Source organism: Spea bombifrons, chromosome 1 (assembly GCF_027358695.1).
Source record: "Spea bombifrons isolate aSpeBom1 chromosome 1, aSpeBom1.2.pri, whole genome shotgun sequence".
Classification (NCBI taxonomy): domain Eukaryota; kingdom Metazoa; phylum Chordata; class Amphibia; order Anura; family Pelobatidae; genus Spea; species Spea bombifrons.
The window spans coordinates 94,390,943-94,406,177 of NC_071087.1; the positions used below are offsets into that span (position 1 = coordinate 94,390,943).

General features: G+C 37.7%; 2 protein-coding genes across 2 annotated transcripts in view; both read left to right on the top strand.

The window, feature by feature from the left end:
* Positions 1-8,314, top strand: part of IFT74 (intraflagellar transport 74) — a 30,694-nt gene extending 22,380 nt beyond the window's left edge. The window contains exons 14-19 of the mRNA XM_053465914.1: positions 595-692; positions 3,421-3,547; positions 4,858-5,021; positions 6,487-6,612; positions 7,093-7,153; positions 8,088-8,314. Of these exons, the coding sequence (XP_053321889.1) occupies positions 595-692; positions 3,421-3,547; positions 4,858-5,021; positions 6,487-6,612; positions 7,093-7,153; positions 8,088-8,203 (692 nt within the window). The 3' untranslated portion in view covers positions 8,204-8,314. The remainder of the gene's footprint in view (positions 1-594; positions 693-3,420; positions 3,548-4,857; positions 5,022-6,486; positions 6,613-7,092; positions 7,154-8,087) is intronic.
* A 4,735-nt stretch (positions 8,315-13,049) lies between these two features.
* Positions 13,050-15,235, top strand: part of TEK (TEK receptor tyrosine kinase) — a 33,008-nt gene continuing 30,822 nt past the window's right edge. The window contains exon 1 of the mRNA XM_053465912.1: positions 13,050-13,389. Coding sequence (XP_053321887.1) covers positions 13,338-13,389 — 52 coding nt within the window. The 5' untranslated portion in view covers positions 13,050-13,337. The remainder of the gene's footprint in view (positions 13,390-15,235) is intronic.

Genomic DNA, 15,235 nt, shown 5'->3' on the forward strand with positions numbered 1-15,235 from the left:
ATGGGTAAGGAGCATATCGCTCTTAGAACAGTATTTATATCATTGTATTGAACTGTAGACTTTGCATTGATGTCGTTAGTGCTTTATATATTTATCAAGTGAAGAGGTGCACTCCATAGTGAGTATTATTAATTATGCACTTTTTGAGGGTTATATATTTGATAGATGCACTCTATATAGAGTAATATTCAATTATATCCAAATGACTCAGCACTTTATGATTCTTATGTCGATTTATATGCACTTGAGACACTTTATATAACATACAGCCATATTTCCTCCATGTGCTCTGATTTTCTTCTTTAAATCTCTGTTGTCTATATAATGAAATACTTTATATATGTTTTTTACTAATTTTTTGTACAATAATAAAACAATATATTTTATAAAAGGGCTTTTGCAGAACTCTTTTCTTGCTTAGTGTACAAAGTTTATAGGAGTTGCCCCCCTTTTGAGGATGTGATCCTTATACATGCCACAATATTTATAACATTATGTTATTTGTGAATAGTGTGGTTGGATTCTTTTGTGTTATAGCTTTATCTATTCAGTCTGCTGCTATAGGTTTATACTTATATATTCATACTCTTTTAGGTTTTTTCGAAACTTTTGAAGAAAACAAGAATCGGGAGCTCGAGAGGAAGACTGATCTAGAGGCAAACAATGTGACTCTACTGGAACACATGAGCAGGGTCAGTTTTCTGGTTCTCTCCTTGTGAGCAACAAGGGCAAACGATATTAAACCATATATGAATAAAAAAAAAAAGTGAACAAAGTGCGCAGAAAAGGATTAAGTACTAAATAATCAATATAATATCAAAATTGTGTCAACCAATATATACATAAATACATACAATAAACACCTGGTGACTGTGCTACCTTCACACCCAATCAGTGTGAATATAAAGTGAAAAATTAAAAAGAATAAAATATAATAGTAATGTGTGTGGATACTACCTATAGCGGTTATGGAGAAAAATGTTCTTCAAAGAAGGATCTCACATGAAAAATATGAAAAACAAAGTAATAGTGTAATATGTAATAACTTAAAATAAAAAACAGAAAGTTGGTAATGCTCTTACATTTGGTGGGGCTTCCCCAAGCCCATATATATATGCGCATTTTCAAAACGAGTGCCCCTCCAAAAGTATGACTCCTTGGGATTAGTACACAGAAGTCAAAGTTGGGGATCGTGGAAATCTTTTAGAAATCTTTAATATAGCTTCTTCACGGGTTCATAAGGCAAAAGTGGAATATAAAATCAAACGGGAAACGGTAGTTCTTTCTCTCCGCAGTCTTTCTGATGCCCAATCACGGCGTCCCGCGTTCTATTATCGTTAAACCAGCGGCTTTGGAGAAACTCCTGGCTCTTCCTGATGCTGTCAGCACGTATGACGCGTTTCGCCTGTAAGGCTTCCTCTGATACCTGAAACTGACAATTCGTGTTCTTTATAAAGGGATCAGGGTGTTGAAGTTGATAATTACTTAAGTGTCTTCATTCAACTCTTCACTGTCTTTTATTGTTTAGTCCCAATAAACATACAGTGGCAAATGTCCAAATGCGTTAAATCAAAACATAAATACATAAAATACATAGAGATATATTGTAGAAAACATAATTTATCATAAATATATTGATTCCCATAAAAAAATATGTCTAAAACCATATTTTCGCAATACATCATAATATCTGCATATATACATATAGATACCATTCAATTAAATATTAAAATGAATAAATAATTTAGATGAATAGTTACAAAATGATTGTTATCCGATCGTACACAAAACCATAATAATATCTTACAATCCTGTAATTAAATGTCCCTTTTGTATTTGTGTTTATATTACTTACAAAAATGTACTTGTAGGCTAAAAACATAATAAAAAGTCAATAATCATTGGATACAAACTATTCCTTGCGTGTCTATGTCAAATCGCAACATATACTCAGAAAAAGTGACACAATTCAAAATCATAATTGAACCCATTAGGTATTAATGTTTTTAGAGCATAGATCCACTTAATTTCTTCTTTTCCTTGGAGATGGCCATAAAATTGAGATGTTTAGGGTCACCGTTATGGTGTGTTGCGAAATGCATTGGCACACTGTGATTCTGGGTACGATTTTTGAATGTTCCTTATGTGTTCTTCTATCCTTATATGCAGTGCTCTCATCGTACGCCCTACATACTGTAAACCACAAGGGCAATTTAGAACGTATATAACATTCTTTGTATGACAAGTTAATGTATGTTTAATGTTATACCGTTGTTTGGTTGTGGATTAAAAAAAACGGTTAGATAAATGATATAATCTGCTTTTCTTAGCCTATTTCCAGGTTTATCTTTGTTTTCGATTGCCATTATCTCTTCCCCACATCATTGTATTACAGGATTGTAGATGTTAGTAACTTTACAGAGTCTTTTTCTTTCTTTGTTGTTGATTGCCATTATCTCTTCCCCATATCGTTATATTACAGGATTGTAGATGTTAGTAACTTTACAGAGTGTTCTTCTTTCTTTGTTTTTGATTGAAATAATCTCTTCCCCACATCATTGTATTACAGGATTGTAGATGTTAGTAACTTTACAGAGTGTTCTTCTTTCTTTGTTTTTGATTGCCATTATCTCTTCCCCATATCGTTATATTACAGGATTGTAGATGTTAGTAACTTTACAGAGTAACTGCCACTCTTTTTTGTTTCAAAAGGGAAGCTGTTATTTTTGGAGCGCCCCCTCAGATTATGTAAAAGGGGAGTTATTTACTGCACCCGGACCACATTACATGATTGCTTTTCATTGAGAATGTGTATGGTTGCCTATGATGTATCAAAATAGATTTATCCAATAAATCCCAAGCATGCCCTCAATGCACAGCATTCTTTGAATAGTCCACTATGTCCCTAGCACTATTGTAAATAATACATAAAAGGTGATTAAACTGACATTAAATGGAAACCCCATTTCTCAGAATGTTTGATCCATATGTGTAATAGAAGTTAAACAAGAATAGTGCAGAATGCAAAAGAAATAAAACTACTAGAAATACCCAATCCAGTGATAGACCTTGGGATCCAAATAAAGTCATTTTTTTTTTGGCCAAAATGTTAGGGGATCCCACATAGCACTTGCCTTTTTGCTCCTGTTCTATATGCTATTTTATCTCTTCTTTATTGAGCTGGGGTAGTATATATTTATCCCCCCATTATATAATTTTATTTATATTGAAAACTTTTACATTTTGAACATACAACTGTATTGTTTTATTCTTATGTGAGCAGACATTACTCTGATTTAACATTTAACATGGTTTGGCTGTGTGGGAGCAACTTTTTGTAGAGTGCACTTTTCTCGGATTTAACACATAATATAAAAATATAATTTGTATTGGTATTACAATAGCATTTCTGTTATGCAGAATTTGAATAGAATGAAGCAAATCTCATCAGTGACTGCTCAGGACCTTAAGATTATCCAAGAAGACCTTAATTTTAAGGAGACTGAGATGAACAAATCGCAGAGTACTGCCAAAAATCTAACATCTGGTAAGTGATATCTATTCCTGATCAAATGCATTGGCTTTTTTTTATTATACTTTAAATCAAATATTATCAATATAATATCAAATACTTTATTTACTACTAAGCATCACCAGTTAGTCTAAACTGCCTGATTCAAAACCTAGAAACAAAAAATAAGGTTATTCCAGCCTTCAACTTTACCAAGAAATATCTGATCAAAACATAAAGTCAGTCTCTCTTATTGGTTTAAATAGTAATTAAATATAACATAAATGTTTACATTATCAGCTAAGAATACCATTAGAATGGCATTAAGGCTTTTTAAATAAGATGCAGGTATGCTATAAACATCATAGTGTTTAGGTTTATTATAGGCAATCATATGATTTCAGTGCGTCATTAGATATAGGCTTTTACGGATTTACCAATAGAAGAAATGAAGTGACATTACGGCAAGCTGATGTTGGAAAAACTCACCGCTTAAGCCTATTTCTGTTGCAGTTCCCTTACTCAAAATACATACTAGCGAGTGATCAAAGTTACACGACCTCTTAGGAATGTAGTTAATACTGTACATTTGTAAAAAAACATTCATATCTGCTCCAACAATTCAATTTAAACCCGCATGATTGCCCACTAAGAAAAAAAATGAATCCTGGCTATGTCTAATGCAAGTTATGCAATGGTAGATTTAAAAAAAAAAAAAGCCATCAGCACGGCTGTTGAAGAAAGAGGAAACGACTACGAGTAAACAAGATCACTGATGCTATTGTTTTAGATATTTTTCCTTGGGTCAAGAAGTTTGGTCTCAGGCTGCGCTGTTTTGTACACACACCTTCTGCTATTTCACAGCATATCTAAAGGAACTGGGCTGTATCCTCTTCCTGATTAGAATTATTATTTATTTATTTTCTTCTGCAGCAATGTCTTCAGTGTGTTCGTAAGAGTAACATAAATTATAGCTCGCACACATTACTTTTACCCATTCCGCCTAGAAGTGATCTTTACCTGTCTCTAGAAAGAAAATGTGAGCCAATGGAGAGACAGATCCTACATTTAGTCGGATGATTCTGTGATAGTATAATGTATGTAAAGGTGCCGTTCCACCTACTGCTCTAGATGTCCACGGATAAAAGGTATAAATAATGTTAATGCTGTCCTACTTTTTAATGGTGAGGGCCACCTATGGTGATATAGTAGAGCCGTGCGTTTGTTTGTTTTCCAGATTAGCTTCCTGGATACAAACAAATAATTACAATAATTGTAAGAAATAATACACAATAGGAGCCCTATAATGGAAAAAAAACGTGTTTTTGCTTATGTTTTTGTTTTAGAGAGTCAACGTTTGCAACAAGATCTCCAGAAAGTAGAGCAACTAGAATCAAAAATAAATAATGAACTAACATCCCTGAAGGAAAATATTAAGCAAATGTCGGAAGATTTAGCAACATACAGTAATCTGGATGGTCTAAGAGCATCCGCAGAAGAGAAGAAAAAGGTAAAGGAGTGTGTTTAGCCAATATAACGAGTTTATATGTATTTGCATGATTGCTTATCCATGCTTTCTAACCAACAAATGGCAGATGATAACTCCGATTGATGATCGGTGAGAACAAGGGAGAAGGGGCTTTTGTGTCGGCCAGTGAGATATGTGAAAGATTTTATTACAGTGATTGTTCACAGTGTTCCTGAAAGCTTCTATTTTTATTGTTATATTAATGTGTTTAGGGTGGTTCTGTCCAAAGTTTATTGTGCAGAAAAGAGGTTATTCAGGTAATAAAAAGTCGTGAACAGACTGGAAATTCAGAGTTGCAACGGAGGTTAGGTATCTCCCCCCTCTTTCTCTCTCCTCCTCTTTCTCGTCCCTCTTCTTTCTCTTTACCTTTTTGCCCTACCTCTCCTTTTTCGCTTAAATTTTTTCCCCTTTAGCTTTGATAAACTCTCACTATATCTCCTTTTTTATTTATCTCATCTCTTCCATTTCATGTTATCTCTCCTCTGATTTCACTTTCTCTCTCCCCACTTCTCATTATCTCTCCGCTTCTCATTATCCCTCCTACTTTTTATTATATCTTCTCTTTCTCCCCATCCCTCTCCTTGCTCATTATCTCTTTCCTCCTCTTTATCTCAATCTCTCTTCCTTTTCTTTATCTATCCCCTTTGTTACATATCTCCTCTTTCCCAGTAACTTAAATACGCAGTGGTACACATTTTTTCACACACTCTTACATTTGCATAGACTTACACAGATGCACACATGCTCACTAACATGCACTTATATATACACATCTATGGTCACACACCCTTACACATCCATGCTCACACACCCTTACACATCCATGCTCACACACAAGTATTCACATACATATACATGCTCACACACAAACATACATACATGCATGCATGCTCACAAACACTTATACACTTTCCCTCCTACCCTCACTCACCCTCCACAGCTCAACAGTAGATTTTCTTTGCTGTTCACACATTGTGACCTTGTGTTACGTGGCAATGCTCTTTTCCTTTCTCCATGGCCAGTATACCACTGATGCTAAGTGCTGGGATATGGCATTACATGCAAGTGCTCAGCATTAGTGTTGGGCCATTTAGAGGGAGATCCCTTGGGGACTTATAGCCCTTAATAGAGACTCTGGGGCTAAAGTATTTCTTAGCCCCAGAGTCTCCATTCGGGGCTATGACTTGGGGCTTCAGCCCCGGTAGCCCCCCAATGACGCCCCTGGTTTGAAGAGTGCAGGATTACTTTCCCTCATTGCACGTTTGTAATTAAGCAGCTCTTCAGTAGGGAGAGATCTCCTGATTCTTTGGCCTGAGGTTAAGGGTGCTTTTTCCTCCCACAAAGCAGGGGAAACAAAGATTCACACTGGTTACAAAGTACCCCATCTTTTTTTAAAACATTAATCATAAAAGCAAATTCTTCTGGGTTTTTTTCTTACTTCTTCCAGAAACTTCAAGAAGACAAAAAAAGCTTAACCTTGCGCAAAGACACCTTTAAGAAAACACTGGAGCAGTTGAATTCTGAATACGAAAAACTGAAGACTCAGCTCCAGGAGAATGAAACCCATTCTCAGGTATTCAGTGATCAATATCAAGAGCATATTCTACATTGATATAGAGCATATCTCTATCATAAGATATAGAGCATTATACATTGTAGGGGGGAAATATAACACCTGGTTATGCAATACAACCTATATTAAAAATATTAACGTATGTTACCAAATATTGTTTAATTGTTGTTTTTTTAAATTATGTTTTGAGAAAGTAATTCTGTTACAATGTCTTTAACCTTGTTGATTTTGAAGTGTGTGACTGGGTTGTCATGAGGAAAAATGAAAATTTCTATGCAAGCACTGAGGTGATGGGAGGATGATAGTGAGAGATCTGGGAGCCAGTCTTGGTGCATTGTTGTGACATGAGTAGCATTTGAATGGTTAAACCACTGTTTGATACAAGCAGTTAACTTGGTAAAAATGCTGGTGATTAAAGAATAAATTGCTTTGTTCGTATATTTCCCCTTGGTCTAATGAATTTTAATTTTATGTTTTCAGCTAACAAACCTGGAAAGAAAATGGCAACACCATGAGCAAAATAATTTTGTGATGAAAGAATGTATCCTTCTTAATATAAACAGCAGTGTTGATCACCACACTGATGAACAATGTTATCAAGACCAGTCGGAATTACTTTTACAGTTGGCAAATGCATCTGCTGCCATTTATATATCTTGTAGTATGCGTACAAGTCCAGTTAGTTGCCATTAATCATTTAACAGCATTTTTAGTTTACATTTAATATTTTTGAAGCACATGGGCTAATGTATAGGATTCATGTCATAAATGAGGGATAAGGTGTTCTTAATGAGCTTTCTTTTGTATTGTCTCCTTTCTTCCTTTCCCCTCTTTTGTCTGTTTGTAACATTTATCAAAGTACTTCACTTATCCTGTTTGCCCCCTTGGATTGCCCTCTTTTTACCTCCATTCTGCTCGTATCCTGACACTTGCATGATGTCAAAACAGCAGAAGAACCACTTTCAATTGAAATCTTTGCCTGTGTGTTACTGCACTGCTTTTGGTCATATTTAAAGGTACAAATGAGTCACTAGGGGTTAACCTAATTCATTACCATTGGATAAGGTTTGCCACATTGTTTGAACTGCTTGCTGTGTAGATGCTGGTGTGAGCATCCAGTCTATCCTTTTTGCCATGGAATTATACAATGGAGTTTGATCTCCCCAGCTAGCCACTCTCCCGCACCTGCCGGGTCTAGGCCTACTTGGCCCAGGCTACAATACACCACTGAAAACAGGGAACATAAAGTTAAGGGCTTTGTTTCAGGCTAAAGGCAAACTCAACAAACTCAGAATGTTAAGAAACAAAATAGTAACATATAATGGAAGAGATCAGGGAACCCAAGGAACAGAAAGCAAATCAACACAGTCAGATGATTTAGTGGGCAGACACTGAGGCTTTATATATGTCCACCTTCATCAAGAACACAAATTGTCATGAACTGTCATCTTTCTTTCCTTGACTTCTTGTTACAGTTATAGCTGCAAAGAGCCAGGAGAGCGACTACAAGCAAGTGATGAATACTGTCTCTAAACAGATTGCAGAATACAATAAAACTCTTATAGACACTCTGCAGAACTTTAGAAAGTAAATCCAGGCCGTGGCGACCAACCAGCAAATATCCAGACATACTGTCCACAAAACGAAGCTATAATCACATTTGTCATTGTATCATGGAAAATAAAATTCTTAAATATTTTTATTGAGCAGTGTTCGTGTGATCATTCAGAAGTGCTTTTTCAGTAGCTTCGCTGAAATAATATTTTTATAACTAAAGAATGCAATTTAGACCAGTGCCTGCACAAGTTACCACCACTTTCCACACTTTGACCATCCATCTGATGGATCCGGGTTTTTGTAAAATGCAAAGATACCAAATTATCAAGTAAGAATCGTGTCAGGCCTGTGCGCAGGCAGAGATCAAGACTAAGACAAAGGTGTACATAACTGTAAAGTAACAGCTGCGCATCAACAAATGTGTACAGCCCGGTAAACTTTATTTCAGGAATGTATTTCTATGCAAAATTACCTAACCACAAATGTTATTTGGAAAAGGAAAAGTTTTTTTATTTTTTTAAATTAAAGTGTTATTTGTAATTATGAAAAATTAATTACAAAGTCCAGATACAAGTTGGTTGAAACAAACATTTCATACTGAACAGATGGACCTAAATGATCTGTATCGGTGCCCCAGATTTTGCAGAACTTAGTGTTAACTTAACACAAAGGGTTAATGATGTAGGACAGACTGAGCCACAAAGTAACATCGCTTAACTAGAAGGGGAAAGTGTATTTGCCAAAATGCTTGTTAGGTGTGGATGATGAGAGGGATTTGATCACAGGCGGGGTGTGACAGGAAAAGGTGTGAAGGAGGCAGGGGTGATCACACAGTAGGGAGGGGAGAAGTGACATGTCACAGGAACAACACACCTACAGCAAAGGGTGGAACGGACAATAACGGGCTTTAGCATTGAAATAATCATGTTACTGTCATAGCTTTGAACCACATGCCAAATCTGAAAATAATTATACAAATTGATGATTAAAAGGAATTAACTTGAAAAACTGCTGCAGCACCGGGGAGTGTGGAAGCACCCACCAGGGGGGGTGTGGAAAGTAACATTTTTTAGGAGAATAATGATCTGTATTTGGCAACCTGTCATTCTCATCAATTTACTGTTTTGTCCTTGAACCTATTTAGTACCAGGATACAATACAACATCAGATGGTTATGAAACATGCAGTGTTATATAGGCAATGTACTAAATATATAAAAGGACCGTGTTTTTTTAAATAATTTCTTGTTAATGATACAGCAGGATCGGTATTTTGTGACTGTGGAGTAGGGCAGAGAATGTATTTAAAGAGGAGGAAGGCAGATCAGGAAGCTCATTTGGAGCCCACTTCCCCACTGGACAGAAGCACAATTCATTGACTTTTCTAAAGTGTCAGAGTATACTCCATTTTTTTTATACGATGTGCAGTAACATAATTGCCATAGTTTGACAAGTTGACTTTTTTTTCTAAATAACAAAAATATGATTTTTTACAATAATTATATAAAAAAACTATAAAAAGATATAATAAGCTAATGATAAAATGATATATTGAAGTATAGAAGTGTGATTAGACTGACTGTTTTCTAATACAATATTTTTAAATACGATGTGTTAAAATTAATTGTGGAATCTGCTGATTATAGTGTTACTTTGAAAGTAGTCAGACCCCTGAATTATCAAGATATCCTGTTAAATTGAGGACTTGCTGGAGTCCCCCTCAATTTCCTAAGAGATTGTAAGTTTTGCAAAAGCATGATTTTCTCCTTCTGTACCAGCATACTGGATCAATATGTCTTATATTTGTTTATTTTATTAGTAATTTTGTATATTGTCATCACTATAACTCTCTGTATGACTTCACTTAATGAAGTAATGAAAGCGCTTTTTATTATCTCAGAAAAACCAACTGAAAAGCCTAATTGAGCTCACGCTGGCATACACACCATAGTCCCCTCAGTAACTGCAATAGGAGAAAATGGATCTGTAATCTGTTGATCTCTCCATGCAGAGGGTGCAGAGCTGCTGTGGATGATTCACTAGAGACCACTGGATCCAAAATTTGCAGGAATGAGCCCAATGATACATTCATTAGACCCATACACAGCCCAAGTAGCAACCGCTTTCTAGGAAATACCAATCATGCCTAGTATGAAATCCTTTCCATGTTCTTTCCATGTTCTGTCGCATGTTGCCAGCCCACCCCCATTACATTATTAACTAGCTATTGTAGTTTCCCTTTCTATTCTCTTCATCACACACAGATGTAGGCACGTAGTCATATATTTCAAACATGCATCATGGCTAAGTGCCAGCAAGACTCATCTTTCCAGCTCCTCACACACCTGACACAGCACTGCTTCATCCTGTTGAAAGTGACCTTTGGGATATCCTGATGCCCGTGATTGCAGCTGCTGTAGGAGACAATGATTGTTGGAAGAAAGGAAGAAAAAAATGAAATGGTAAAGACCCTCTTACATACATAAAACCTCACACAATTAACAAAACTGTTACTGTAACTGCTGTGTGGCTGCTTTTGCACTACAGAGAACTTCAGAATCAGTATGTATGTCATCCTTCTCCTGATCTTTGCCTATACCTTACCATGTTTCTTTTATGTTTATTTATATATTTTTTATATATATTTTTATTATGTTAAACATTATTGGTTTATAAGTGATCCAAAAAAAAAATATATATATATATATAATAAGATGGAAATAATAACAAAGTAGAGTAACACATTGTAGGGTTTATAATATTTATCAATGCTTGACCTTGATTTCATGACCAATGGCAACAGTCATGCAACAGCAAAAACATTTCATGAAACATGGCCAAAAACTGTTATATTTGCCTTGGTGTAGGACCAAACCAACAACATAGGCGATCAAATGAGAGACCCAATTCACCTCTTACCAGAATAGCTTCAAGGGTTCCTCTACCAGCCATCTGCAGGTACAAAGTACGAAGCACGGTTGCGGACATGAAATCTCGTGAGACTCCAAGACATGTTTGTTTCTATACTAACATACACCTGGAAGTCTCCTACAACTGCAATATGTGCCATGACATTGTCTCTGTACTAGCAACTCTGCTCAATTAGGTCCTAATACCACATACAGTGCTGTGAAAAAGTATTTACACCTTACCACTTTCTTCTGCTTTTGGTTACACAAAGACAATGTGAGTAAACACAACATGCAGCTTTTAACCCCATAAGAACAATGCATTGTGAGCCCATACATGTACGGGCTTTGTCATGAAGGGTTAAAGATCATTTCAATGTATTGAGGGTAAAAAGTTAATCAAAACCTATATCACCCATGTGGAAAAACAATCCCCCCCCCTAAATCTAATAATTGGCTGTGTCACCTTTAGTGGCAACAACTGCAATCAACGTCAGTGATATGTAGGTATGCAATAACTGTCAATGAGTCCTTTACGTCGCTGTGGAGGAATTTTGGCTCACTCTTCTTGGCAGAATCCTTTTCATTCACTTGCATTGGAGGGTTTTTGAGCATGAACTGCCTTTGTAAGATCATGCCACAGCATCTTGATAGGATTCAAGTAAGGACTAGAACTAGGCCACTTCAAACCTTTGCTTTGTTCTTTTGAGCCATTAAGAGGTGGACTTGCATTCGTGCTTCAGATCATTGCCCTGCCGCATAACCCAACTGTGCTTAAGCGTTAGGTCACAAACTGATGGATGGTCAGTCTCCTTCAGGATTTTATGGTAGACAGCAGAATTCATGGTTTCATCAATTATGGCAAGTTGCCTAGGTCCTGAAGCAGCAAAGCTGCCCCAGACATCACACTACCACCACCGTGTTCGACTGTTGGTATGATGTTCTTTTTGTGGAATGCTGTGTTAGCTTTACGGCAGATGTAATTATAGAAATGTCTTCCAAAAAGTCCCTTTTGACTCAGTCCACAGAATATTACCTAATAAAAGTTTCGGAGTCATCAAGATGTTTTTTTGGAAAATGTGAGACAAGTCTTTGTGTTCTTTTTGGTTTCTATCTAATTGGAGAATTACGAATACAGATATTACCTGAGGCAAGTCAGGCCTGCAGTTCTTCACGTTAGTCTCGGTTGGTTCTTTTGTGGCCTGGATAAGTCATTGATGTACTCTTGGAGGAATTTTGGTAAGCAAGACACTCCAGGGATGGTTCACCACTGTTCCAAGTTTTCCCCACTAGAGTCCCACAACCATAGAAATGGCTTCGTAACTCCCCCCCCAAGAGTGTGTGATTAGTTGATATGGCAAGTAGTTTGTGTGCATTCCAAAGAAGGTATTCATTGATGTTCATCTTGGTATAATGTACTGCCCACTGCCAAAATAAAGGTGATGTATCTACATAATGTCACTTCTTGCAAATACATAGATTTCCATGTCTGATTTTGAAGTTAATATGGTATTAGGAGGGTGTTTGCTTTCTTACATAGTTTTGCCAGTCGTAATGATAATTTGCCAGATACGTTCTTATATGCTATATAACGTGCTTGACATTAAAACAACAAAACAATTACACTTGTTGTAAGCACTACATTCATCAGTAAACAATGGGAATCTTTGCCTTTTCAGTAATATTTGTCAGTAATAATTTGTCAGTAATAATTTCAACGTGTGCTTCATCTTACAGCAGCCCCCCCCCAAAAAAAAAATGATCGGAAAATATTTGTGGACAATGATTCCCACCTACCCACAATAAGTGCTACAGAATGAGAACGACAGGATGACAGAAATGCATAGAGCGAAAGATTTTTTTTAACTTCCCTTTGTGGAAGACTACAGTCAACGATTCACCCAGATCGATTAATGACTCTACAAACATAGATCATTAGTGTCCAGTACAACACCCCTCAGTCTGGGCTACACATTGTATGTTCTGCCAGGACTGCTGATACAAAAATGCCTTAAAGATCCTGCCTTTCACATCCTAATCTACAAAGGAAACAGGAAAAAGGAACTTAAACTCCCAGTGCTTAGACAGCAGCGAGACAGTTGTAGACTAGTGTCCATGGGAAAGCAGGAAAAAAGGACTGTGCACTAAAGCACCACTATAACTCTACAGGATAGGAAAAAAATAGGGGAGAAATATTATGTGAGCTCTACACCGACTCTATGAACTGCCGTGGAAACTGGATGGATGTATTTTGGAAAGCATGGATTTTTTAGCATATTATTTGCTTTTCATTTGCAAATTTCTGATTTCAGGTAAGTTTGAAATTCTGTTGTCAATGTAGGCCCTTAGAAAATGTATACAGATGTTATAAAAATACTGCCCTTATCTGTACACATATATATATATATATATATACTTACGAAACTAGTGATTGGCATGAAAAATGTTATCCATGACATTAGCTTTATATTATGCCGAGTAAATGTGACATTTCTTGTAGGAAAAACTAAGTATGGTTGGCTCTTCATAATACATAGTTATGCATAGTTAATGCAACTGACTGATACAAAGTTTTTCCTTCTCACTACAACTTAACGCTTAGTGAATAAACCTCACTGACTCGATGTTCGAGTAACACATTTCTATACAATGACTGTTTTTTTTTTACATGTCAGGAGAGGAGGAGTTACGCCTATTTTTATTCTTTATGTTCCTTCTCCTAATAATTTATTTTTTCCACTTAAAGGCAAACAATGAGCTTATGACGCTTAAGACTGATACAAACTGGGCAAGGGGGAGATGAAGACACTCCCTGAGGCTTGGGTGTAAATGTGAAAGTATCCCTAAATCAGTAGTTTTGGATTTTAGCCAACAAGCTTCCAAACCTAACCCTACACTAGTATGTGTCAGTATTCTGCTGCTACAAAATGTATAGTTGGACTTGCTATAATGTCTTAATTTACTGCTAGAACAGTGTTATGATGTCATAATTTGTGCTACAGCTATACGCACTGTGAGTGTATTCTTGGCTTCTTTAATAAATTATATATATATATATATATACCGTATTGGCCCGAATATAGGCCGCACTTTTTTCCCCCACTTTAAGTCTTTAAAGTGGGGGTGCGGCCTATATTTGGGGTCTAGCGCCCGACGCCCGGGACATGCAGTCCCGGGCGCCGGGCAGGCAGCGGGGTTAGGATACAGATCCCCCGCAGCGGTGCAGGGGACCTGTATCCTACTGTCTGATACGCTCAGACAGCCTCCCGTGCCAGCACTTCCCACGGGGGGGAGTACCGGCACGGGAGGTTGTCTAAGCGCATCGCACGGACGTTCACCGGCAGCGGCGATGCGCCGTTGCCGGTGAACGTGCGCACGATGCATTCTAACCCCCCCGACTTACCAGGGCAGACTCCCGGGTGTCTTGCAGGGCCGGCGGAAGACATCTACGCAATACGCATATACAACTTCCGGTGCCGGCACTTCCGCTGAGTGCCGGTACCGGGAGTTGTATGCACGATGTGCATAGATGTCCCCCTCCGGCCCCGTAAGACACCCGGGAGTCTGCTCTGGTAAGTCGGGGGGGGGACAGAGTGGCAGCATATCGCGGGGAGGACAGAGTGGCAGCGTATCTCGAGGGGGGGAGGACAGAGTGGCAGCGTATCTCGAGGGGGCGGGGACAGAGTGGCAGCGTATCTCGAGGGGGGAGGACAGAGTGGCAGCATATCTCGCGGAGTGGGGGAGGACAGAGTGGCAGCATATCTCAGGGAGGGGGGGAGGACAGAGTGGCAGCGTATCTCGGGGGGGAGGGGACAGAGTGGCAAGATGTTTTTTGGTGCTTTTTTTAAAGAAAAAAACTTTTTCTTTAAAAAAGCACCAAACTTTTAGGGTGCGGCCTATATACGGGGGCGGCCTATATCCGAGCCAATACGGTATATATATATATATGTAAATATGTTGAATTTCAACCCACCAGTGACCTCATGAGGTATGAGGCAATGAGGTAGCTCAGTTGGCCATATTATTTGTGTGTTATCACTCCTACTCTGCTGAATTAATAAACAGACATTACCTTGATCCATTCTAATAATAGGGGGTCTGGGATCCATTACAGATCCAAGGCAGGTGTGCCGAATGCCAAGCCTTGAGGGCCTGGGC